At 38.4% G+C, this 27,758-nt stretch overlaps 2 protein-coding genes across 2 annotated transcripts in view; one reads left to right on the top strand and one right to left on the bottom strand.

Annotated features, from left to right (window-relative positions):
- The window catches only part of ATP6V1A (ATPase H+ transporting V1 subunit A), a 49,666-nt gene extending 44,670 nt beyond the window's left edge, over positions 1–4,996 (top strand). Inside the window, exons 14-15 of the mRNA XM_081318247.1 lie at positions 2,062–2,233; positions 3,265–4,996. Of these exons, the coding sequence (XP_081174373.1) occupies positions 2,062–2,233; positions 3,265–3,357 (265 nt within the window). The 3' untranslated portion in view covers positions 3,358–4,996. The remainder of the gene's footprint in view (positions 1–2,061; positions 2,234–3,264) is intronic.
- Positions 4,997–6,274: 1,278 nt separating this feature from the next.
- On the bottom strand, positions 6,275–27,237 carry CTC1 (CST telomere replication complex component 1). The gene is made up of 23 exons (XM_081317161.1): positions 26,980–27,237; positions 25,491–25,734; positions 24,572–24,771; positions 22,695–22,839; positions 21,642–21,944; positions 21,384–21,512; positions 20,860–21,083; positions 19,208–19,382; positions 18,930–19,133; positions 18,227–18,350; positions 15,693–15,804; positions 14,294–14,753; positions 13,571–13,660; positions 13,267–13,392; positions 13,027–13,091; positions 11,668–11,774; positions 10,601–10,766; positions 9,360–9,437; positions 9,109–9,265; positions 8,837–8,901; positions 7,651–7,816; positions 7,429–7,546; positions 6,275–6,519 (listed from the first exon to the last, which is right to left on the bottom strand). Exons 1-23 carry the CDS (start codon positions 27,051–27,053, stop codon positions 6,416–6,418), a joined length of 3,636 nt encoding a protein of 1,211 aa, XP_081173287.1. The 5' UTR covers positions 27,054–27,237; the 3' UTR covers positions 6,275–6,415.
- Positions 27,238–27,758: the final 521 nt, after the last annotated feature.

Here is a 27,758-nt window from a genome sequence, read left to right on the forward strand (position 1 = left end):
AATTTGGAAAACTCAACAGTGGCCACAGGATTGGAAAACGTCAGTTTACATTCCAATTCCAAAGAAAGGCAATGCCAAAGAACGTTCAAAGTATCACACCATTGCATTCATTTCACATGCTAGTAAAGTTATGCTTAAAATCCTACAAGCTAGACTCCAGCAGTATGTGGATCGAGAACTACCAGAAGTACAGGGAGGATTTTGAAGAGGCAGAGGAACTAGAGATCAAATTGCCAACATACGCTGGATCATGGAGAAAGCTAGGGAGTTCCAGAAAAACATCTACTTCTACTTCATTGATTATGCTAAACCCTTTGTGTGGATCACAACAAATTGTGGCAAGTTCTTAAAGAGATGGGAGTATCAGACCATCTTATTTTTTCCTTGAGAAACCTATATGTGGGTCAAGAAGCAACAATGAGAACTGGACACGGAACCACTGATTGGTTCCAAATTGGGAAAGGAGTCCGGTAAGGCTGTATACTGTCACCCTGCCTATTTAACTTATATGCAGAGCACATCATGAGAAAGGCAGGGCTAGATGAATCAAAAGTTGGAATTAAAATTACCGGGAGAAATATCAACAACCTAAGATATGCAGACGATACCACTCTAATGGCAAAATGTGAAGAGGAACTAAAGAGCCTCTTGTTGCGAGTGAAGAAGGAGAGTGCAAAAGTTGGCTTGAAACTCAACATTAAGAAAACCAAGATCATGGCATCCGGCCCTCTCAATTCCTGGCAAATAGATGGGGAAGAAATGGAGGTAGTGACAGATTTTATTTTCCTGGGCTCCAAGATCACCGCAGATGGGGACTGCGGCCAAGAAATTAGAAGACGCTTGCTCCTGGGGAGGAAAGCTATGGCAAATCTTGACACCATACTAAAAAACAGAGACATCACCCTGTCAACAAAAGTGCGTATAGTCAAAGCCATGGTTTTCCCAGTTGCAATGTATGGCTGTGAAAGTTGGACCATAAGAAAGGCTGAGCACCAAAGAATTGAGGTCTTTGAACTATGGTGCTGGAGAAGACTCCTGCGAGTCCCTTGGACTGCAAGGCGTTCAAACCGGTCAGTCCTAGAAGAGGTCAACCCTGACTGCTCTTTAGAAGGCCAGATCCTGAAGTTGAAACTCAAATATTTTGGCCACCTAATGAGAAGGACTCACTGGAGAAGAGCCTAATGCTGGGAAAGATTGAGGGCAATAGAAGAATGGGACGACAGAGAATGAGGTGACTGGATGGAGTCACTGAAGCAGTAGGTGTGAGCTTAAATGCACTCCAGAAGATGGTAGAGGACAGGAAGGCCTGGAGGAACGTTGTCCATGGGGTCGTGATGGGTCAGACACGACTTTGCAACTAATAACAAAACTAAGGGGAAAGAACCAAGTGGAACTAAGGGCAAAGATACCAGCTTTCTTCACCCTCAACATTTACACCAAATAGCACAGCATTCATATTTCACATTTTCTAAGAATTGGCCTTTTGTTGAAGTGTGTTTCAATTGTAGGCTAGTCTCTTTCACTTTGCTCAGATGTTAGGAACATTGTTCCATTTCTTTCTCTTTTTTGTCAGTGGATTCCTTTGTGCTTATTCAGGATATATTATACTAGATTCTTATTCTGATGGTAGTCAGGACATGCAGCATGAATGCAAATACTAATTATGGGGAAGTAACTCCTAGTCTAGTCCTTCAGAAGTCTCTTCTGTTAAAAGTGCTGGGTAGTTCCTCTACAACTAAAGAATTATGTACAAATAAGCAAATGTTCTATAACCTGAGTGTGCTATTCAAATTTGTGTAACTGCTGTGCTAAAGATACCATGATAAAAAAACTATGAAAGTTGCTTATTCAGCCCATAGAAAATGTCCTCTTCACCTTGTTTCCGTATATGCATTGTCCGTTATAAAAAGCTGAATTCTATAGCCAACTGCTGTGCATTTATCACTTCTTCTACAAATGTTAATTATCAAACACAAATATTTGCTAACCTGTTTGAACAATTTAGTCATTAAAAAGTTCCTTAATTCTGAAAAAGATGAGTTTTGGTACTGTTTTCATTAGGTTCTGCCCATTTTATAAGACTGTGGGGATGCTGTCTAACGTGATTGCGTTTTATGATATGGCACGCCGAGCAGTTGAGACTACTGCCCAAAGTGACAATAAGATTACATGGTCCATTATCAAAGAGAACATGAGTGAAATCCTTTACCGACTTACCTCTATGAAATTCAAGGTATGTACTCTGCATTAGGATTATAACAAAACAATATGTACAAGTAGTCCTCAACTTACAACCATAAATGGGATAAATGCCATTGTTAAGTCGTCGGGACTGTGAGTCATCTTGTGACCAGATTCGATTTTATGACTCTTTTACTGTGGTTATAAGTTGAGTTGTGTGGTCGTGTGAATCCAGCTTAATCAGCAATGATTTTTCCAAGACTGTGCAGCAGCTAAACTTGTGCGGAGAACTGATCATGTTTTAGATAATATTTAAACAGAAATATTGAACATTCAATAGGGTTCACGACCATATTTCTTGTTCATGTCCCAAATCGGATATAAGATTGTTCCTTTAACATTCTATTAATCTAACTGCCATTTATAAAAAACAGCGTTGACAAGAGAGTTTAGTTTTTTAATTAAACTGCTAGAGATAGTCACTGATATATTAATAGGAAGAGCAAGAGGTAGGTCTAAGACTCTAAGTGGTTCCATCTTGTAATGTGATTTAGCGAGAATTGTAAAATACCTGCTTTTCTATTCTGTTGATAAAGCAAAGTGGTGGATGGCCTTGTTTTCTTATTATGGCATTAATTGGTCGCAGACCTCCTTAGAGTCTGTTTCTGTCATCTCCTGGTGCCTGTTCAAATGATGTGCAAAGGTAAGCAGCTAGGTCTTTCGTATCACCTCTGGACTCAGGAAGGTGGATGGTGCATTTCACAGTTCCAATTTCTTTTTGAATATGAAACTTTGTACACATGCAGATTGGTATTTGTGTTGTTACAGTTATAAGGGAAGTGCAAGAGAAAATAATAACTCTACTGCATAAGGTATTTATCTATTGGGGATATGTGTGTGCTGGCTGTTTCGTTTTACTACATGGGACAGAGATGGATCCCATCAGGCATATCAAAAGACCAATTCCCTCTGCACCATTGGTAGGAATTCTGCAATGTCAAGATATTCATGACATCTTCTGAGGAAGTGCTGTCTTTCTAAACCTCTTGAGTGATTATCCAGTTTTGTTCTGTTGAATTTCAGGACCCAGTGAAAGATGGAGAAGCAAAGATCAAAGCAGACTTCGCCCAGCTGTTTGAAGACATGCAGAATGCATTCCGCAGTTTGGAGGACTAGAAATTCCCATTTCAGTGTTTCTCATTTCAGTCTTCTCTTTTTCCATTAGAAGATGAAGATATCTATTGTGATGACTTATAACTGGAAAAACATTCCTATTTAGTTTTGACAGTTCCGTGCGTCTTTGTGCAAATGTAAAGCAGACTTTGTTATAGTCCCAGTAAGGCTTGACGTCTTCTCACCAAATTTAATCCTTCAACTGTTTCTCTCTTTGGAAGAGAATTAAGGTTGTCAAAGTGTAGATTTCTTCAGAGCGGAAAAAGGCAGTTGAATCAGTTTTCTACTGCATGTGGTCATGCATGATGCTTCAAAGGTAGTTTTGTTTATTCTTTAATGCTGCTGTTGTGTCTATAATCAGTAGAATTGATCAGAATTATAGATCAATATTTTGGTAAAAAAAAGTTCTTCCCCATTCTTCTTAATGGGATGAAAAATCTTCAGGATTAGAACTGATGGGCAAAATTATTCCCAACAGCAGTCTATAGTCAGTCATTACTATTTGAGGAAATGTATGCCTTTTGAATGTACATGCAACTTGTTAAGTTATTTTTCTATGCTTTTTATGCTTGGAAAAGATCAACCCTTCTTTTATTTCCGGGTGTTTGCTATTTAGAATTGAATGTATCCTTGTTTGAGAAAATGTAACACTATAAACTTTGTCTCTCACAGATCAAGATAAAAATGAAAAACCATGGAATAGTTGTACACAAGTTTTTAAATTTGCTGAAGAGAATGTTAAAATCCCAAGCTTTAATTTTAAAAAAGCTGCTAATCCTTTCTCCTTGTAAAGATCACTGTGTCTAGTTTTCTTATAGCATGTTAACAGCAAGCATTATATGACTATCATACATAATTACAATTTAAATAATGTGAAAGATCATCTTAAAAGTTGAACCTCCTAATGCCATTGTGACATTGCTGCAAAACAGACTATCCTAGCCAACATTTGTGTAAATCCACTCTGGAATCTGTTTCCTTGCACATTTGTAAATGTATTATGAAATATGATTATAAATAGGATACAATGAAACTGGAAACAAGGTTGCTAAACAAGGTTATAATAACATTATTTCCTCTTCCTGACCACTTTAACTGTAGAGGTAATGGCCCTTCTGTTTCTGGTGTGGCACTCAATTAATATTGGTTTTAAGCCTACCAGAAAAGTGCTTTTTCCTCATTTAGGCAATGCCAGTTAAATTTAATAACTGCATTTTCAATTATTTTGAGTTCTATAAGAAAGCTAATTTCATTTACATTGTGTTACAGAACATGATATATGAAAAGCAATTTTGCTTCTTTTGCTGAAATTCTTATTGGCTCTATTATGTTGTAGCATTCTATGCCTAGGAAACTGATTAACTACTATAATTTTACATACAATGTATTATGCTGCTTTGTTCCGTGTTTCTCCCTCACTGTGCAATTTATTTTTGGATAAAAATAAAATTCTGTGTCAGTGTTAGAAAAATGATGCTCATAATATTACAAACTCTATGGTTTCAAAAGAAGAGGAACTGATGGGAAGAAACAGCATTGTATCTATGGCTTTGTGTATATTTGTTCAAATCTTAAAGAATACAATTGTGGTGTTAATATACTATTCTTGTCCATCATAGAATAAACGTTTTTAGCCTTTTAATCAGTGCACTCCGTCAACAAGACTTTGCAGAAGTTAGTAATATAATAAAAATGAATAAACTTAAACTCTGCCTATGTTATCTAAGCACTTCAACACACTATATTCGACTATTATCTCTAAACCAGACATGTCAAACACAAGGCCCGGGGCCCAGATCTGGCCTGCGAAGTGGTTTCATGTGGTCCGCGAAGCCATCCTGGAAACAGTGAGGGAACGGCCCCCACTGCCTTGGCCCTGGCCCAGAGACCCTCCTTCTGCCAGAGACCCTCAGATCTGTCCCACTCCTGCCCAGGCCCCCATAGGCAACCTTGATGCGAACGATGTAGAGCTGGCCATGCCCACCCAGTAGGCCATACACACTAGCCACGCCCACCCAGTAGGCCACGCCCACCCTGGCCATACCTATCCGGCCCCCTGAGGGCAACCACAATGCTGATGCGGCCTTCAATGAAATTGAGTTTGATACCCCTGCTCTAAACCAATTAGAAATTATGGATATTTAGATTCAGGATTATGTATATTTAAATAATCACTCAGAAGCATCTACTCTCAAGCTTTAGGATATTATTCTATATTCCTTGGAATTAGAATCTGCAGCACTATTGGAAGTGCTTTTTATTGAGTGATTAGGGCAGCATTTTTCCAATTCCCTTCCTTCTCTAGAATGAAAGCTATTTTTCTTCTTGAAAGTTCATTCTACAGTGATCTCTATACAGATTCTATACCAGAGGTCTTCAAACTTGGCCCTTTTATGACTTCCTCAGCCAGGCACACTGAAGTCCACAAGTCATAAAAGGGCCAAGTTTGAAGACTCCTGTTCTACCAATGTCTCTTCTCACAGCTTCAAAAAACTACTATACAAATTAGATTCTGTTTGGTCCTAACGTTTGAATTGCGATGTAATAAACCTAGGTGGATTCCTGGCTATTCTGGGGGATTTTATTAACATTATAGCGCAAGTAATAGCAGATTAGGAAAAGAAAACTGCAAAGGTAATTTGGATAAATGCTTATTTGGTTGTAAGCAGATGTGAAACGATGAATGGGAAACTGTATCTTTTGCTTATACCTTTCCTGATTCTAGTATGTGCAAAAAGTAGTCACTGTTTTACATAAAGATGCACTTTTCTTAGTACACAAACAGTAAAATCATGGCAACAAAATACGGTTTAATCAAATGTTAAAATAACAAACTCTTTAAATATAAGGCAACACTGATTTGTATTTTACTGAAAAGAATGAAAAAAGCAAAAACTTGATTTTTTTATGTAAAAATATTTTCACATTTTAATGTTTGCAACAATATCTTTCATACTTGAGCTTATTAACAACAACTGTATCTCCAAACCTGCATTACATACACAAACTGGAATTACACAAATTCCTCCAGAGGAATTAGACTTTCTCCTCTTCCTGTTCTTCAGATTGTTTCCTGGATATTAAGACATACCAGATTTGGTCGATTCCTCATTCGACTTAAGAACTCTAATTCATTACAGAAAAACCTCCTCAATTGTCCTGACCCTATTAAAAAAGAGAATTTTATAATCCATCTCTTTCTCATTAAAAATAATACCAGCACACTGTATCTCAGCCAGCTCCTGGGTATCTTAGAATTTAGGGAGAAGGGTGGGGAGAAGATATAAAAGGGACCCTTTTCATTTTTTTAGTCATCACTGTCAAGGAAATCAGTATAAGTGGAGGAACAAATAAGTGCAATAGGTTTTGGCATATTTGTATTTCGTATTTCTTAATGGCCCATATTTACATTTCATATTTCTTAACATCCCATCTTTTGCTTGTCCAATTAAGATGTGCAGTGTAATTCTACTTATTGCCTTTATTAAAATCTTTTTTAAAAGAAATCAGGAACTAAGTTTGCCTATATCTGAACAAAAGCTTACAGTATTTTTTACAATATACCAATGGTCTCCATTTGCATAAATCAGCCTTCTATCCTTCATCAGATTAGATTTCAACTCCATAAAACTCAAAACACAGTGATCAATATTTTCCATCTCTAACTGCTGATATTCCAATTAATATAAGAACAATTTTCCTGAGCCATTTTGTAATACAGATCAGCTTCTCGGGGCCTTAGAATATCCCTCCTAAAATCTCTCAATTTAATTCCTAGCAGGGATTGATTAAACTGGTATCTGCCCTAGGTATGAAACTTCTGGCATACTGAAGTAAATTTGGCAACTTCCTCGGTGTTTTATTCATCTATTTTGAAGCTTCTGGGATTTGTAAGTAGTAAATTGAGGACTATAGTGAGGCATCAGGATTTCTATATTGTTAAATGATTTCTATTGATTACAGTGAAGCAACATATCATGGGAATAGTTGAATAGTTGGCATGATTTCTAAAAAAAAAATCTAGTTTTTTCCTTAGCACTTAGCATTCTGTGAGGTTGAAGACATATAACATACCTGTATTAGAAGATTTTCTATCCACTCTGAAAGTCAACACTATGGATCGACAGACAACTGGACTTCTGCATAAGTTTTTCAAATATTGTGTGAGCAGATCTTCTTGCTCTTCCAGCATCTGTCAAAATCAGATAAATAGCCTTGATTTGCACTCAAAGCCATTAGGTAAAATTCCTAATCCAAGTGGTTATTAAATTTCCCAATTCAAAATAAACCACTTACCCTAGCTCCTGTGCTAATTTCATTATGCTGAATGCAGATATTTCCCTTAATCCGAATATGATTTTGCAGGACCTCCCATTCCTTGGGGCTCAAACTCAACATTTGTTGCACCTGTTGGTTCTTGCAAAATACCACAACCTCACTTGTTCCATCTTCTACTAGGATTCTGTGATAATAAGTGGGATTTAAAATATATCGCATTCTCATTCAGAATAATGGATATCTGTAATTCTATTCTGTATGTCATAAAATAATAATTTGAGTAGCAGGTAGTCCTTGACTTACAACTGGATGCTTAGCAACTGTTCAAAATTATGATAGATTCCCCCCTAGCTACTTATGACCCAGTTCCAAAGTCCCAGTGGCCAACCCCCCTCTCCCAGTCACGTGACCATGTCTGGTGCACAACCTGTATTTATGGCCATTTGGAGTGCCTCGCAGTCGTCTGAGTGTTTTATGAAGTTTTTGCTAAACCCAGCATTTACTTCAAATTTTTGGCAAAATCCTCCTATTGCCAACAATGGATTCACTTCAGGGCCACAGCGGTTGCTTTACGTGGCAACCCTTTTTACAACCATCATGACTTACGATTGAGGATCACTTCTCGATTTTAAATATATTTGATCAAATAATAATTTCAGTACACCAAAAAGTTGCCAGATTTCAGGATTAAGTACTTATATAGACAAAACGAGCAAACTATTCAACATTCTATATTGTATAATTTGAATATGCATTATTGCTTTTTCCTATATAAATATAAGAAGGGACGCGGTGGCTCAGTGGGTTAGGACGCTGAACTTGTCGATCGGAAGGTCGGCAGTTTGGCGGGTCGAATCCCGAGTGCCGCGTAGCAGAGTGAGCGCCTGTTACTCGTCCCAGCTTCTGCCAACCTAGCAGTTCGAAAGCACGTAAAAATGCAAGTAGAAAAATAGGGACCACTACGGTGGGAAGGTAACAGCGCTCCGTGCGCCTTTGGCGTCTAGTCATGCCGGCCACATGACCACGGAGACGTCCTCGGACAAGCGCTGGCTCTTCGGCTATGAAACGGAGATGAGCACCGGCCCTTAGAGTCGGAAACGACTAGCACGCATGTGCGGGGGAACCTTTACCTTTACCTTTATATAAATATATGGGGACAATAAAAATTATTAGCAGTGATAGACATTTCTTTCCAAGTACTTACTTAGCTGTAGCTTTAATCATTCCTGTATGTGATGAGCAAGAATTGTTACATTCATTGTGCCTTCCCTGGTAAGAGGGAAAATATGTTGATAAAATTGGGCTAATTGTCATGTTAGTATAAAAATGTATATGGTACTACGATTTCAGATTACAGGTGTGAAGTTTGAATGACCCATATGTTCATCCAAAAGAATAAAACAATACAATACAGCAATTATGACGTGAGGAAAGCAGCTTAGGAATTCCCAGATTCAAATATGGCTGATTAGATACCTCTGTGAAGATGTTGCAGATATCACAGAACCATTGCATGGATAAAGATAGGATACATGTCAAATGGCAAGTGACTTGTGGTTGGCCCATATTAAAAGGCTGAAGTGGTACATTGGATAAATAACCTATTGGAAACTTAGGAGTGGAATCCAGATGTCTGCAAATAAAAAAGAAAAAGGGGCTTTCATCAAATTCTGCAGTTGGATGAGAAGTAAAAAAGTTTCAAGGTAACTTCTGAGGTTGATACTCACTTTGGAGAATTGTGAGATGGAGGAGTCAGAACACACACGTCACTAGAGGCAATAAAAATACAATAGACATTTCCAAATCTGTAATGAAAAAAAATGGATTTTGGATAGTAGTACAATTAAATGTGATAAAGAACCAATGAGAACGGTTGTGGAGAAGCAAAAAAAAAGTATGTACAAACAGTACCTGAGTTAACAACAAATTCAGTTCCCTAACTCTGTCTTTTAACTTGCATTTTAAATCGGAATCCATACTTACAAACAAGTTGCTTATTAAAAATGACAGATGGCTTTGTCTTTCCTTGAGCCAACTAAGAGCTGAAGCAATACAACACTTTTAGGAACTGATGAAAACAGGGTGCATATTAAAAATGTGTGGCTTCAGTGGTTCCCGAAAATACTGTGTGGCTTCAGTGTTTCAGCAGTTCAAGGAAGGAAAACACAACCATTTTTAGTAACAGGGAGCCCATTTATACCTAGTAAATTGTGTAATCAAGAATCCAGGGAATTTCCAGAGATATTAACAAGTCACTGAGAAGAGCAGAGAAAGGAGCTGATAGGGCATTTTGGTACACTGTGCTTGAAGAAGCATGGCAGCTCCGGAGAATAAACAGGCTGAGAAGACAACTGAGGCAGTCAGGCACATCACACTTGAATGTGAGAGTGATAGTGGCAACCAAGAGAAGATAGGAGGAAGGGAGGAAGGAAAGTGCTGATAGTTTGGAAAGACTAAAGCAGGGGTCCCCAACCCCCGGTCCATGGACCAGTTCCGGGCCACACAAACAAGCAAAGCCCCATCCACGAGATGCAGGCAGCACACACCCTCCAGTCTGCAGAAAAACCTCTCCACGGAACCGGTCCCTGGTGCCCAAAAAGTTGGGGACCTCTGGATTAGAGCACAGGCTATGAAAGGAAGGGAGAAAAAGATGAGATGCACTAGTCTTGCTTTATTCTGTAAAATCTCTCCAGATTGTCTCTTTGCTAATGCCCAGAACAATTCAGTTTCAATTCAATCAGAACCAGCTCAGAATAGCAAGATTTCTAATTCAAAGTATATTTTCTGTGTGAAACAAAACACATTTTCTGTTCTGTAGCCAAGTGGTAGCCAAGACATTAGTAGAAATTTTGAACAAATGGTTGTAAGTTGAAAACTACCTGTACTACCAAAGGCAAGCAGATATCAATAATGTCATATATGATGAATAATAATATGATGCTTCAGTACCTCTGAGCTCAAGACATACCTGGAAATTTTGCACTGTAGATCCCGAAACAAAATCATAGCTCCAGGCAACAAACCCCAAAGATATGGCACAAAAGCGGCTTGAATATAGACATCCAGAAGAATTGAAGAATCATGTGTAGGTGCTATGCTCAGCTTTATAGTATAATTCCAGGGCAAGAGGCCACCTAAATAGAATAGAATCGAGCTGGAAGGGACCTTGGAGGGCTTCTAGTCAAGCCCCCTGCTCAAGCAAAAGAACCTATACCATCTCAGACAAGTGACTGTCTAGCCTCTTTTTAAAAATCTCCAGTGATGGAGCACCCACGATTTCTGGGGGTAAGCTGTTCCACTGGTTAATTGTCCTCACTATCAGGAAGTTTCTCCTTAATTCCAGGTTGCTTCTCTCTTTGATCAGTTTCCAACCATTGTTTCTTGTCCTGCCCTCTGGTGCTTTGGAGAATAATGTGACCCCCCTCTTCATGGTGGCAGCCCAGCAAATACTGGAATACTGCTATCGTGTCGCCCTTATTTCTTCTTTTCTTTAGACTAGCTAAATCCAAGTCCTGCAGCCATTCTTCGTATATTTTAGTCTCCAGGCCTTTGATCATCTTAGTTGCTCTTCTCTGAATTTTTCCCAAACTCTCAACATCTTTTTTGTGATATGGCGACCAAAATTGGCTGCAGTATTCCAGGTGTGGTCTTACTAGGGTTTTATAAAGCGGTACTAATAACTCGCATGATCTTGATTCTATGCCTGTTTATACAACCCAGGATTGTATTAGCTGTTTTGGCTGCTGCTACACACTGCTGGCTCATGGTTAAGTGATCGTCCACTAGGACTCCAAGGTCCCTCTCACAATCACAGTTTAATAGGTAGAAGACAGTTTGCTCTCAGGTTGACCCTAACACTACTTTAGCTCTAGGCTATAGAAAATTCATTTTTCCTCTTGCAGAGTAATTCTCACCAATATATTCTGAATAGACTGGTTAGTTTACTTAGACGTGTGTGTGTGTGTGTGTGTGCGCACACACACACACACACAAAGAGTATTGTTCTCAGCACTTACACATTTTCCAAATAGTTACCTTTTTCCTGAGCATAGGCATCTGTTTCTGTCTTCTTTCCAGAATGAGAGTCACACAAAGTTCTTTCCATTATTTCTCCAGAAAAAGAGACCAGAGAACCTTTGGAGCTGATGAGGGAACATTTAACTTACTACATTTCCAGCTTTTCATCCAAAACAGAGATTAAAGTAAACTGAAAAGTATAAACTATAATTTTAAGCATAACTCTAGATTAAAAGCACTAACCCTAGATTAAAAATAACATAAATAAAATAAAATCAGTAAGATATCAGCATCTTCTAAATTAAAATCAGTTCAACAACAAATTTAAAAGGTATTGTCTACATCTTAATTTTAAATACTGAAAAAATAACTGATACAGGTAGTATATTTATTATTTAAGATTAACTTTGCTTCCAATCTCAACCAGTCACCAAAAGTGCTAAATTTGGGCTTCTTAAATACTAACACTATCCAAAGAAAAGTGACTTTGCCTGCCAAATGTATGCTTGATGATCATGGAACAGAGAGAAAGGGTTCTTCTAAAGATCTTAAAACTAAGTCCAGTCTTTTATAATATCCCAGTAAGTTAACACTAAACAATCAGGCTATTATCATCACTATGAATTGTGCCCACACATTTAAAAACATTTTTATCGTATCTATCGCAAAACTATGTTTTAAAAAGGAAGATCAGCAGCAATTTCTAAAATCAACTCTTTAGTCAGATAGATGTCTCTCATACGCCAATTCCAAAATCTATAAATATACAGTGAAAATGCCTTCTATTTTTCCCAACAGATCTCCACTGTTACCGGCCACATCCTTCTCTGTATGCATATTCTCTCACATACACAGATCACACTCACATGAAAACATGAGCATGCATGCACATATTCAAAGAGTCTTCTTCTTCTAGCAAAAACAGTAAAAAGGGAGGGGAAATGGCTGGGGACAAGTTAGCACTTTCTTTGGGTTTTGTTATTTTTAGCTGAGTGTTTCAGTTGTAACTTTGCAAAGAATAACAATGACTTCGTTTGTCAGAATACACAAGAATCCCATTATGTCCTAGCTGTAGTGTAAATGATAGCTAAATCTTAAATTATGATTTTGTGTACTCAAAAAGCAAGAATAAAATTTGCTTTAACTGAAGTAAAGCAAACTAGGTTTAGTGTGAACAAGCAGCCTGGATATGTCTTGTGTCTCTCTCCAACTCTTTCCCATCTTGTGCTTCAGAATTAGTTTATATTTTATTGTTAGCCAAGATAAAGTACAACTTTTAAAAAGTAGAGTACCTGTATTCCATCTCATTTCCTTAAAGACCATAATTACAATTTCCACAGTAAATCTCTCAGTAAACTAAAAGAAAATACATTTTACCTCAGACTGAGTATTTCTGCAATGGAGAACATTTTTTGCTCCCTTTTTAACATGTCTGACATGGGCTGAAAAAGAAAAGATAAATACATTCATCCATTGCTCTGCCCCTTCACGTGGTGAACCTACTGTGCTGGCATTAAAATTGTTTGCTTCTACTCATGCCTAGAACTCTGTTAGTTCATTTTTCCCCCAAATCAAAATCAAAATAGAAAGGACTGGAAGAAATACAGATTAACTTACCTGAGAAATCCGTCTCACATGATTCACATAGGCCCCATCTGGGAACGGCAGAAAAAAGGAACAGCTCAAGTTTGATTTGTTTCCTGGAGCCAGTGAGGGCCACTTTTTGTCAAAAATATCCAAATCCTGAAAAAAATACAGCCAACTGAGACCTACCGCAGAATCAAAATGTCCAGACACTTCCACCACAAGGAATCTTGAAAGACAAAAAATTGGACTAGAAGGCCCAATCACCGGTTTTTATCCTTCCTGAGTAAATCAGTTGAAGCCCAGCAATAAATTTCACAATTTATTTTACTCTTACCGTGCACTGAGGTAGAACGAGCTGGTACAGATGGTCAACATGTAGAAATGGGAACCAGTGCAGAGAGTTCTTCAAAAACAGTAACAATACCTGAAGTGGGAATAATTTGAGAAGTCCATTAACAAATGAAACCCAAATTTTACCATAGTTTTGGCAGTGAGAAACAAACCACAGTATGCTATTTGGCAAGATTAAGTTCTAGATTACAGTTCCTTGCTTGTGTAGAACAGCATGGACAAACTTGGGGATAAAACTGGGCACGTTTTATAGTGGCTCAAATGTGCCAAAACCGATTGGCACTGTCTTTACTATTTGTAGAGAATGCTGTATGGGCACAACAAAGGCTTAGTATTTAATTAAAACACCTTTTGTGAAACCATAACAAGCAACAAAGGACAACATCCATGGGTCCATTTAAGGACAACCACAACATATGAATAAAGAATGATAAAGAGAGTAAATTATTATATATTTCTTGAACTAAGAGCAAGAGCAGAGATCTGTCTGAAGATAGTCCAGTCGTGAGCTGATTAATATATTTTGAGGTATGGGCTTAATTCTGTATGAAAGAGCTGAAGTATAAATGAAAAAGTACAAAGTGATGTCATTCAGTTTGTTCTGGATCTCATGCACGTTACCCAACGATGATTATAGAAGAACAGAAATGCAACATTCTGAATGAATGCAATCATGTGCCATTTCTCCACTTCACTTCACCCTTACTTTCTGCTGGGCTTCGCTGGTCTCTTCAAAAGTAATAAGCTTGAGTTCCTCCTGTTCTTCATTTTCTCCAAGACTGTGGCATAGCTTAGGTTTGCCCATCCATAAAACTGTGGCCTGAAAGCAGAGTTGCATTGTCTTCCCATTTTCAGACTTGCTTTCTGAATTGTGGAAGTAGTTGCGCCACGCAAGTCCTTCCTTTTGAATCAGCAAAAACAGACGAGATACACAGGTGATCTTCTCAGTACTGTTCCTGAAATGTTCTGGCTCCTTGGTATTTGATTCTTCTATTCCCTTTTCTTTGCTTTTAGCTTTCCTTGCTGAGGGTCTCAGATCAGTTGTTGAGCTGCCGCTGTCTTTCACATCACAGGAGGTCTGTTCATAGATATGAGGACTTTTTTGGGGTCTCTTTTCAGGAATATGAAGAACTTTCACATCCTCAAAATAAAACTGTGCACAAAGCCTGTGAAGAGATGAACAGAAAAGTAGCATGACTGCAGCTCTAGAGAAGTAATAGGTAAAGGTAAAGGTTCCCCTGCACGTGCGTGCTAGTCGTTTCCAACTCTAGGGGCCGGTGCTCATCTCCGTTTCAAAGCCGAAGAGCCAGCGCTTGTCCGAGGACGTCTCCGTGGTCATGTGGCCGGCATGATTAGATGCCAAAGGCGCACAGAGCGCTATTGCCTTCCCACCGTAGTGGTCCCTATTTGTCTACTTGCATTTTTACGTGCTTTCGAACTGCTAGGTTGGCAGAAGCTGGGATGAGTAACAGGCGCTCACTCTGTTACACGGCACTTGGGATTCGACCCACCAAACTGAGATGTAATAGGGAGAAAGAAACACAAACTGCAGAATCAGGACACTCAACTCATCATAATGATTTTTCTGTAATAGACAAAGCGTGTCCTACAGTATAATGGGTTGCTCCTCCATTTCCATTCTCAGTTAAAATCTACCGCAAAACACCTGCAATGTGTCAGCCTTACAAGGTAGAGCAGATTAGGAAACCACAGTTAGGAATATAATACTACTTTCATTAAAAAGTTAAGAGAAACAGAATGGGTAGAAATTCGTCAGAGGGAGATCCAGTTGAGAATGGAACTTCACTGCTAAGATTCAGCTATAAGGTGCAATGTGACATGACCACACTAAACTCCAAACATACAGAGAACAACTGGGATGGAACTTTTTATTTTAATCAAGAGAAAATCAGAATAAAGGAAAATATTCAAAATTCAATGAACTAAACATGAGCCATATTAGTACAACAATTATTCATATTAGGTTTCTTTCTTCATAGTTCTAAAACAATATTTTACATTTGATTTTTTTATCTGCACCTTTGACTTGTTCTATGATTCTGCTGTTTTTAAACTTCATAAGTTTTTAAAAAAAGGATACCTGCCTTTTCTTTTTCTTTATATGCTTGGCTGTAATTGGTTGTTGTGAAGAAGAAAAGTCATTTTGAGGAAATTGCTCTATAACAAGCTGAAAAATATTCACCTGGAGGAGGCACCCTGTAGTTGAAAAAAAAATGAAATTATCAGTAATAAGCAAAGTTGACTACTATAAAAAACATAGCAGAGAGCAGAAGGAACATTTTTCAATACCCACCTTAGCAGAGGTGATGTAGGACAGGGCTTTTCAACTGGTGGTACGCGTACCACTTGTGGTACTATGCCACATGGCAGGTGGTACGTGATTGTTAGCCAAGTGTAGCAGGGGAGGGGAATGAGGCTAAGTGAGCCGAGCCTGAGGGAGAGAGGGAGAGGCAGCTACAACTGCAGGACTGTCTGGGCTCAGCAGAAGCCCCAGGAGCCGGCAGGGCTCCATCTGATTGGCACTTCCAGAAACAGCTCTGGAGGTGAACTGAAGAAAAAGGGCAAGGGGAGGGTATAAAAGGAGGTGGCTTGGGTGGAAAAAAAGACAACAGGGAAAGGTTTAATCCCTTTAAACAAATGTAATTAGTTTTACCCCCTTTAATTGAGTCTCTGTATGGCTTTTAGAAAGTTTTGTTTGAAGGTAAACTGGCTTAATTTAAAGCTAAAGCTTTTCCCAATTGCAGCAGCTTTCTATCTGTGATTGCAACATTGTGACACATGACACCCTGAGGCAGCTTAAAGAGAAAAATATTTTCTTACTTTGCACTTGATTACTACGTCTTTAAGGGTACAGGGAAGGGATTGGGGGGGGATGCATTTTTACTACACTGTGAAGAGCTCAGAAGGGCCAACCAGCTAGCTCAGGAGTCTACAAACTTAGAAACTTTAAGACCCGTGGACTTCAACTCCCAGAATTCCTCAACCAGCCATGAGGGCTGAGGAATTCTGGGAGTTGAAGTCCACAAGTCTCAAAAGTGCCATGTTTAAAGACCCCTGAGCTAGCTGGTAGTGGTGCATATTAATAAACATGGATAAATTCATCATACATTTGTCAGTGCAAAAGGAAAGTGATTCAGCAAGGGAATAGTCACCAAAGAAATTAAAACTGGTACTTTTTTTCTCTACAATTTGTAATAGTTTATTAATTTTAGAATAAAATACAAAAATAAAAAAAAAATAGTAGGACACAGTGGGGAGGAAAAAGGGGGCAAAAGTGAGGGGGAGAAGGGAAAAAGAATAGACTTTCTCTGTTGCAGTATAAGGAAGCATTAACATTGAACCTCAACTTTTTACTTTTCCATAATATTATAAACTAGCCATTTCTATAACAACAAATGAATCTAATCAGTAAAACCCCAAGTCTTCCCCCTCTTTTTTTAGTCATCTAGTTTTTGACAACTTGCTAAGCACTGGTGGTACTCAAATATTGTCATGTCCTAAAAGTGATGCTGAATTTAATAACGGCAGCAAGACTTTTGGTAGCGCAATATTGGAAGAAGGAGGATTTGCCTACTTAGAAGAATGGACTTTAAAAGTATCGAACCTGGCAGAAATGACACAAATTTCAGCATATTTGAAGGATCATTCTCAACAAAGATATATCTTGGAATGGAGAAGATGGATTGATTATATTCAGAATAAATATGGGACTAAAAAGTTTCATTTAGCATTTGAATAAGTATTAGATTTATAAGATTTGTTATTTAGTTATTTTTTAAGGAGAGTTAAATTGCGATAGGATTTAAAGTGTTATTATAGCTAGTTAACATATTATAGTTTAAGATTGTTAGGGTCAATACCCTGTATTATGCTCTGGGAAGTCGGGGGGGGAGGGGAAACTGGGAGGGGGTGGGGGAGGGATGGGATTTATGTTTAAAATGCATTTGTAAAACTCTTTAATAAAAAAAAGAAACTTCTCTTCTTCACATGCTGTTGGTGCAACTGCCCAAATAACATTTTTTGCCCCTCTTTCCCTCTCCATCAGTATTCAGAAGCAGCTACTTTCACTTCCATATAGCATACTGTGCAAATAGCACACTGCTTGCAGAAGAACTATTTTCACTCTGCTGACTGTTGGGCATCAAAATAAAGCTGAACATTTTATGTATGTACACCTTGAGAGGCTTCCACTGTCAACTAAAATTTATCTTTAAAACGGCTTTAAATAAAATCTCAGGCTTGTGTAGGTCCCTAGATCACAAGAAATTTCTCCAAAATCATCTCACAAAAGAAAGAGAATACTTTCATTTTATTTATGGCAGAGTTGGTTAAAACTGTTTCCTTAAAAAAAACTGCACTTCTGCAAACTTGTGTTTCAAGTCTGCTGATACTTGAAACAAGTCTGCTGATAACCCTCTTTCCTAGCTACATAAACAGTATAATTCAAATAACTAAATAGGAATACAAAAAATAAGATTATCAGCTAAAATTGCATAGACTACCAGGCAGACAACTTGATGGGTAGCTTCATTTTAATATTAATTAGTATTAAGTGGCCATTATTCTATATTTCCCCCAAATTATAGATAAAACTCAGTCAAATAAACAATGAACATACCTATTAGTGATGTGTCAGTGAATGGTCTGCAATCTTTGTGGAAAATTATACAAGGAAGACTGTTACTTCTGTCTCGTAATTGGAGGGAACCACTACTGGAATACTCCAGCACTCCAAGCAACAGCTATCCTCCCACCCCAAAAATAAAAGGTGATTATTAGCCATTGACAGGAAAAGAATACAACTATTCATTAATTATGTTCGATCCTTATAAGAATACTCTTTTGTTTATTTTTCTAGGAGTATCTAAACCACAAAACTTTTTACAATACAGAGAACTAATGTCAGCTTGATACTTCTCTGGAATTCTGTCATCAGTTGTTTTGTTTGCAAACACTAATTCTTAGTAAAAGAACCTATCACTTCAATCAAATGGAATCGAGGGTCTTTCTTTCCTAGGGACCTAGCTGGGGCAAGCGTGACAACTAATTTGATGGAGTGGTTAAAATATTTAGGCTAGAAACCTGGAGACAGTGAGTTTTAGTTGTACACACAGCTAGCTGGTTGACTTTTGCTCCTTCTCAGTCCTAGGAAGGAGGCAAGGGCAAAATCACTTTTGAAATCTTGTCAAGAAACTTCAGGCACTTGTCCTGGTATTTGCCAGGACTCAACACACACGGACACATGTTTATTCTCTGAGTTTAGTATACATCAAAAGACTATTCTTTCTCTCAATCTTTGAGAAGATAAGTGTCATACTTACCAATGGTGGATGAAAACATTCAGCTGACAAAATGCAGTAGTTCTGGGCCAATGTGAAATTTAATTCTTGCATATTTAGGTTGCAGATCTTTGAGTCAGAATGCAACTGCTGCAGTGGACCACAGCTTTCCCAGCAGCTCCTCTCAACCATACTATACAGTTGGACAAAATGTGGAATCTGACACGGTGGCTCCAGAATCTGGTACTAGGAAAAGGTTTAGGAGTTAAGTTATCTCCACATAGAAGATAAATCCACAGGATTATGGAAAAAGGTATTACCTGGTCTAGGAGACAGTGGTGCTTTTCTGCCAGAATCTCTACGTGCAAGTTTCTTTCCTGCTTCTTGGGTAGTAGCAGGGAATTCAGAATAGGAACAATAAACTTCTCTATTAGTTCTTGAGAATGATGGCTAAAGCAAAGCTGCATTTTTTGGTGCTGAGTGAAATAACAGAACCTAGAAAGATTTAAGATAACATGACATTCTTCGGAGATGTAATGAAGGGAAATGAATTTCAGGTGAAGAAAATTTAGGGGGAAAAATCAGAAGAACATAAAACAAGACAAAGAACAAATTCAAAGTAATTTACAACATAATTTCTTGAGCTTATTTATTCCTTGTACCCAAAAAATCTGGTGCTCTTCAGATGCTCTATATTTCAACTCCAACAAACTCAGCCAATATTACTAGTGACTATGAGCCTAAAATAATATTAAAATCAAATAAATCTGAATTGATAAGTACTAAAAATTTATCTCAATATTTGTATTGTGTATAATAATCGCTTCCTATAATTTAGGCATTACTACTCACCAACATATGAGAAAAATGCTTCTCTGGGCCGATATAATATAGGGAAATTCTAGGCCTTGGATATTCTTTGAATAGGACCACAGACTTGGATAGGATCACAAAGGCTCTGAAATCCAACCATCTGCTCAGTGGAGGAATCCAGATTAAAAACATCCACAAAAGGGTTGTCTTATGCTTGGACACAACTAACAAAAGCTAGTCCCTTTGGGTAATTTGTTTTACTACCAAGCTGCTCTAGGAGGGTTTTCTTAATGTTCGACTGGAGGCTGCTGCCACATAATTTAAATCCACTTTTTATATTCTGCATTCTAGAATAACAGATCTTTGCTTTTGTAGGTTTGAACTGTGGGGTCCTTGGTGTTCTCTGAGCTTGGCTGTATTCATTACCAAGTCAGGTAGGAAACATCATGGTAAGAGATTTAAGAAGCTCAGAGATTTAAGAAGGCTCAACACTCATTTGCACTATTCAGGTGACTCTGAATAAACTTCCAAGTGGCCTCAACAACTCTCAGAAAGAATGCTAATGACCAGATGACTGCAAGGAATATACATCCTTCCATCCTCCACCATTCAGTAAGAAATGTAGACATTTCTTAAAGAGAAGAGAAACGTCTTCAAGGAAAAACAAAGCCCAGTTGCCTTTTGAAAAAGCACCTTTGGATCTTTTATGAATTGAAGTATTTTTTTCCTTGTTCCCTGTCAGAGCTTCAAACTCTCTTAGCGCAACCTGTTCTCTGCCAAAAATCGCTGCTACTGTCCTATTCACTCACACTGAGAGCTGTCTGTCCGGAAACTGCTACCTTATATCTTGGGCCTGTATTTGTAGTATTGGGAGTTCCACAGCCTCTGACCAGAGTACATGGAGACTTGCATCCTGGCTGCAATTCTTGGGGACTCAGTTTGCATGTGACTGTATGCAACCTGTAATTGCAGAGGTGCCTACATGTGCCTCTCTGCATATGTGCATTGGATTGCACATATTCACCCTTTTAGTCTTAAACTGCAGGAAAAAAGAATTATCTTAAATTATAGAAAATTAGTATCAGGCCTTAAGTGTATGCCTGAAGAAAGGTTATACAACTTCATATTATCATAGGCCATTGATTTTAATCACACACACCTTTGTTCAAATATTTCCAGCAAGTTGACCAGATAAAGATAGAGTGACAGGCTTAAATTATAACGCAAGAGTAGTTGCAGGTAATAATTTCCAAAGCAGTTTACAGGTTGATGTAATATGCTATATACTGAAAAACTCTTTAGCACAATGGTAGTATGTAGACAAGCTCCAAAAGCAGCAGGAATAGTAGGTAAAGGCATCTCCAAAAGATGGACATCTCGGAGCTAACATGTAAAGCATAAAGAAAAATTGAAGATTTAAAAATTTTTCCAACAATTTTCACACAATAATTGGCTTTACAGTCAGTCAGGAAACTAACTGGGCAACATATTACACAATCCTCATCAGAATGCATCCTTCTCCAATAAGGATTTCTTGCTTTTAAATCAGAAACCTCTCCTGGCATAACTGCACTGTAGCTGGAAACAGCCTCTTATCTTATCTCTTATCTTCTTTTCAGACAGTCTACTTTCTTTAAAACTGCATTTCTAATGGAGACTGTAAACTACTCCAAGCCAACTCACCTCTATGCATGCTCCTGGTCGGAATCCACAGCCAGTATTCAACATCTGCCGATAAGCAAGACAAAGTACGTATTTGTTATCTAGTTCATAGAGGCCAGCTTGGGCATTTAACACTCGAGTGATAGTACCCTGAAAAGAGAATAATGAAAGGTTATGCTATAGATAGTTTGTAATGCTTACCAGAGTCATGTCTGAAGAAATGTTCAAGTGCAGGTTGAAAACAAAGTTTTCTTTGTATAAGTGTCACAATTTACTTACTGTATAAGAGATGAGCTCGGATTTTCTAACAGAACCCAGTATAATTTCTTCCTTCTGCACTTTCAATAAACTTTTAGGCTGTATAGAAGGCATCGTGGAAACTGGTGCCATGGAACTTCCTTGTGAAGTTACATCTAGACATTGTTCCTTTGTTTGTTCTTTGCAGTAAGGCAGAAGGCATGATGAAGAGCTGGCTCTGAAAACATTCTGTCCAGCACTTTTGAGGCAAGATATCTTCAAGTCAGTTAGGACATATTTGTGCCCCAGTTGTAGTGCATGATGCCAAACCAAGTGGGGAGCCTTCTAGGATAGAGAAATCAGGGAGAATGTCAAAATTCAGCACCTATAAGAACATCTGTGGAGCTTTTCTGATTCTAAGGTCACTTGAGGTACATATGACATTAGTATCAATGAAGGCCTATTCCACATTGTCACTGGAGACTGCTTTATTGATTTTCCTTCCAATATATTGTATGAGCTCTTTTAAGAGAAAGAGCAATGTAATCTACAAGCAGTACTATTAGGCAACCCATGTATAATTAGATGCTACCTTTACTATTCCATTGTGGTGCAGTGGTTAGAATGCAATACTGCAGTCTACCTCTGCTGACTGTTGGCAATTCGGCAGTTTGAGTCTCACCAGCTCAAGGTTGACTCAGCCGTCCATCCTTCCAAGGTCAGTAAAATGAGGACCCAGATTGTGGGGGGCAATATGCTGACTTTGTAAACCGCTTAGAGAAGACTGTAAAGCATTGTGAAGCGATATATAAGTCTAAGTGCTATTGCTATTCCCAAGCCCAATAGGAATTTAATCATGAAGAAAACCAACCCACACTGGTTGTGATGCATGATTAGCAAAATCATCATTATCCTCCAAACATCTTAGCAGACCAATTTGACTTCTACTTCCTCAAAAACAGTATATCTCAGCCTATGAACCACATAATTGGTCATGGTGGTTATTCATCAACCAACTTCTCTGTAGAAATTTAAGAAAAGGCATAGCTCTATTTTGAATAAAGGATAAAATAAACATACAGTAAATAAACATACTTGTACTACCACTGGAACACAAGCAGAAGAACTAAAACACTTCAGGAAGAGGAAGAAGAAAGTCTTTTGGTTGAAATAGAGAATAGTAGTCAACCTGACTAGTTCACCTGCCACATTCACCTTCGCTGTATTCTTATTCTGAGGCCTAAAAAAAGCAAAAAGAGTCCTGGCAGATCAGCAAAATGTACATTTCATAAGGCATTGTGTTTCTAATCATGGGCAATCAGATGCTGCCAAAAATCTCACAAAGAGGACCTGAATGCAATCTCGTTCTTTTACTGTAAACAACTCATGATTTATGAATATTAATTACCAGTATTACAATTTCATTAGCATGTTCCAGGCCTGACCTCCCTCAATTCAGACCTACCTCCCAAATGTAGGGTGAATGTAGATGTTTAGTGGTTATTCCCAAAGTATAGGATGTAAATTAAATCCATCGGCTGATACTAATCAAATTATACTACAGATGAAAAGAAGCTACCAAACACTGTTTTATAAAAAGAGCAGCCTACTGAAATCTTGCAGCAATTGGCTGAGGCACCTGAGACCACAAATGCTTCCTCATTTAGGCACATTATTGCGCAAGTTCCAGAGACTCTAGTTCCATCTCAATTGCTCAATAGCTCCCTTTGGATTCTGGGAGTCTTGTTTTTTTTCTTTATCTCTTCTATTTGTTCCTTGAATGAGGTAACTGACCCAGCAGCAATGGCCATTATTGGCAGTTAATGAGATTACAGGTAATCCTCACTTAACCACTCTCCTGTTTAACAACCATTTGAAGTTATTATTATGAGAAAGTAACTTTACAATCAGTTCTTGCACTAATGACTGGCAGCATCCCATAGTCAAGTGGTTGCCTTTTGTGTGCCTCACAGCTGGCTTCAGACAAGAACAGTCAATACAGAAACCAAGAGTAAAATTGCAAGTTGTGATCATATTATATCTTGCTTAATGACTATCACTTAGCGAGTTACCAGTCCTCATTGTGGTCATTAAGCAACAGAGGGTAATGGCCATTATTGTTCCATTACAGATAGTCCTTGACTTATGATTTAGAATTAAAATAGCATTATTTTCCCTCTTCTTTTGATATAGGAAATATGAAAATAAGATTGATATGAATAAAAATTTTAGCTATATAAATGCAATTAACATTGAGAAAATCATAACTGATATACTTTAAATATTGATGGGAAATTAAACCTTAACAAGAGCACGAAAAACAGGAGATTAATGAATTGATATTATTTGTATATTAGTGAAATATGATGAAGATGTTTACATCTAACTCTGTATACATCAATAGTACCAAGAATTAATCATGTTTTTAATTTTTACAGGTTTTAGTGGGGCTTTGTAAAATTTAATTTCTTTTAATATTTGTATTCATTGTTTTTATTGTTGTTTTTATTGTTGTTAGCCGCCCTGAATCCTTCGGGAGATAGGGCAGCATATAAGTCCCATAATTAAATTAAATTAAATTGTGTAATGAAGGGAAAATGGAAAAAATATGGGGGGGAAAAGGAGAATCAGGGAAAAAATACTGGATTGTGCAGTACTGAATAGACTTATACTGAAGAAGTTAATGTTAAATATGTGAACCCAGACAACATATTGTTTACTAAGCTCTAAAGATTGTAATTCTTAAAAATTAATAAAACTTAAAAAAAAGAAGTTACACAAAAGTGAATACCTGCAGATAGAGATATATGCTGCACCCATGTGTATCCCTTTAAAGAAGCCACACCTTTTCCTGGAAAATGTGCATTTAAATTAAGATGTCTCCATCCTCACTTTCTTAACAATTAAGGAAGGAAATGGATGAGATTAGGGAGAGGAGTGATCAATATGCCTAAATAATAGTAAATCTTTACCTGGCACTGAGTAGCTCCGCAGCTGTCCCAGGGTAGAAAACAGGGATGGTACTAAGATTCTTCTCTGATCCAGACAGTACTTGAATTGGTTCTTCTAGGATCTCCAAATATCCAGTTGTGCCCTCGCCTATCTGGGGAACATATATCCAACTAGGGAAGAGTGACAGATGTTCTAGCCACTCAAGCTTAAAATGCAGGAACTGCCCAAAAGAGAAAAAGTGACATTAGCTATACAAAGGCTAAATGGCCTTTATTTGAAACTTATAGATGCATATAGAAATACCTATCATGCTAATCCCATTCAGGTTTAATACATATTGACTCTACTAGAAAGTAATTTAGTTGCCCGCTCCAAAACGTTATTTGAATATTTCCAGCAAAATCCTATTGGATAGGAAGGGAGGTAAATTCAGCTTCCTTCATTTGAACATCAGTGTATTTACTAGCAGCATGAATGAACCAAGTAGAGGAAAACAAGTGAATAAACAGTCTCACAAACTGCATCATGACTACATGTGATAACTAGAACTGTATTTGATCCTCCAGATGTTGTGTGTGTATGTGTATATATGTATGTATGTATGCATACACAGACACACACACACACAAACAATATTTGGCTGTTAATCTTGACATCAATGTTACTTCAAAAATCAGATGCTAAGTATCAAGGAGTATGTTTCCAATTCCTGTTTATGAGCACACCAGGGTTAGTTGATGATTGCAAGAAACAAAAAGACTTGGTCTTGATCCAGCTGCATATTCTATTTAACTGGATACCCGGTATCTATCCCAGTGCATAATGAGAATAATTTTAAAGGCCCCCCAATCATCACTTTTATTTTTTCTGCTAAGATCTGTAATGTCTCTCTCCTAAGCAGCACTGGATAGCTAAGCAACAGAACATCTTAGTGCCTACCACACAGGGAAGTGCTCCAGTGTTATCTTGCAAATAAACACTGCCATCCATCATCTTATTTTTTTTTCCTGGTGTTTCAATTCTCAAGTAGCCTATGAGCATCAAATGAGATTGTTCCAAATATTTCTGGTCAGGCAAAATAGTTTCATTTTGGTGGATCCATTCTCTGAATTCATCAGAACTTGAGGTTAAACGACTACAGCAAGGTATATGCCGAGATTGAAGATCAGAGATAGAAGTAATGCTGGAACATATAATTATGTTAATTTATAGTGAAGAATGAAGACATAAATGTTGCTATTGTAGAGTTAAAACAAATAAAGACCTCCATATAAATTGTTTTGACCTTTGAAATTAAAACAAGATATATCTGTAAAATATTAATTATAAACAATGGGTTTATTAAACTGTCACAGCAAGTGGCAGAATCTAACCATTACTGAAAGGCTAAGTAGAGTCAGATCTCATTGTGTTTGAATGAAAAAATACTAGAAACTCTAGGGCTCAGAAATGTACAGTTGAAAAAAAATTTCGGAAGAGGGTAATAGGGTAACCATTTAAATACTACTACTAAGAAACCAACATAGACTTGTCCATGAATTCAACAAGGAATTGAGTTCAACTTGAGGGAAACTTTCTCTTCACTTTTATTGCTTGCTATGCTGGCTGTTGTATTTCACTTTGCTTCCTAATGATCATCATATCTGTTCTTTTCCCAAGTGTAACATTTTATTAAAAGGCACGAACCGCAGCTCACTTCATTTATTTCTGAGGCAGAGGGTTAGTTGTGCATCTCATGAATGATAATTATCGCAACTGAAGGCAAATATACGTTTCCCAGGATAATGTTGCAGGATCCAATCTGAGTCAGTCACCGGGGCCAGAGATTTAGTCTTCCAAGGTTTTCAACTCGTGCTATGAACTTCTCTGAATGAGGGCAAAGTAGAACCCCATCTTGTCCAACACTTTACTACCATCGCCATCCGACCCTTTCAAGGGAGGCTTAACTAAGTTAGGTGGGGCTGAAGGAGATTTTCGCTTTCAAGTGCCTTGCTGGCGGCGAGACGCCAAAACACTAACCACGTTTACTGGATTAAACTGAGAGCGTACGCCCCCGTGTGTAGTACGTAACCTTAAACCAGGGGTAGGCAACCTCGGCTCTTTTATGACTCATGGACTTCAACTCCCAGAATTCCTGAGTCAGCATAGCTGACTCAGGAATTCTGGGAGTTGAAGTCCATGAGTCATAAAAGAGCCGAGGTTGCCTACCCCTGCCTTAAACTAATCACGCTAGATATCCTCGCACAATAAACTAAACCACAAACTAGCAACAAACGTTTTAGCCCAGCAAACTCGTTCCTCTCGGAATATTGGTAAGCAGAGAGCAGGAGAGGAGGTGGAAGGGAAGAAAAATAAAATAAAAAGACGGACGATCGATTGAAATGTCACGCCGGCGACACCGCCCCCCTTTTGTCGCCCCCCACCCCACCTGCCGGCGCGTGCTGGGCTGCTGCGATTCGGGTTCCAGAAACGCTTCAATGACTGCCGGCGGCTGCTCGCCATCTCGTTACTCTCGCCCTTGCAAAAGCGGGAAGCGCAGCCTGCGCAACGCGCGAGGACGTCTGAACGGAGACTTGAGGGCGCGAATTTCTCGAACCGGGAGCGACCGCTTCACCGCCCGCTCCTTCTGGCCGTTGGAGGAAGGCGCCGGGTATTGCAGGGAAGACCGCCCTGCATGCACGTTATTCCGCGCGGACGCTTCCGCACACGACTTCCTTGCTAAACTGCACGGAATTCAGTAAGCAAAAAGGGTATCTGCAAACCGCAGACAATGCCCAAAAGCAGATATAACTTGGCTAAGCATATCTGAAACTACCTGGAACTGATTTTTTTAGTATACTGTTCTCTCCATCTCAGCCCCTACAAGTATTTTGTATGAAATGCTATTTTTGCTTCATATTTCAATGTTTAAAAAATAGCGGTTAGGAACTTCCAGGGCGCAGGCGATTCATTCGCCCGCACGTTGCAAATCGAAGGAGGCTGCTACCCGGATGTCGTCACTCACGAAAGGTCTACGAAAAAGCAGAGGGAGCACAACTGCGGTATCAAGCCGAGGGCGAGCCAGTTGCTCATTAAGACGCCTGCCGGGGGATCTAGCCGTGTTTTGCATTTTGAAAAGCGGCTGTTACCTCGCATCCCGAGACGAGATGCACGCTATGAGTGACAAGCTGCGTAAATTGACTTCATAGACTATTATTGTTTAAATCA

This window comes from Vipera berus (genome assembly GCF_964194415.1).
Source record: "Vipera berus genome assembly, chromosome: 2".
Classification (NCBI taxonomy): Eukaryota; Metazoa; Chordata; class Lepidosauria; order Squamata; family Viperidae; genus Vipera; species Vipera berus.

Coding starts and splice junctions, on each gene's coding strand:
- CTC1 (XM_081317161.1), bottom strand. CDS start 27,053: ATGGCGAGCAGCCGCCGGCAGTCATTGAAGCGTTTCTGGAACCCGAAT. Junction 11,775..13,026: donor GCAGAAATACTCAGTCTGAG/GTAAAATGTATT, acceptor TTCCCTCATCAG/CTCCAAAGGTTCTCTGGTCT. Junction 10,767..11,667: donor TGCCTATGCTCAGGAAAAAG/GTAACTATTTGG, acceptor TATTCTATTTAG/GTGGCCTCTTGCCCTGGAAT.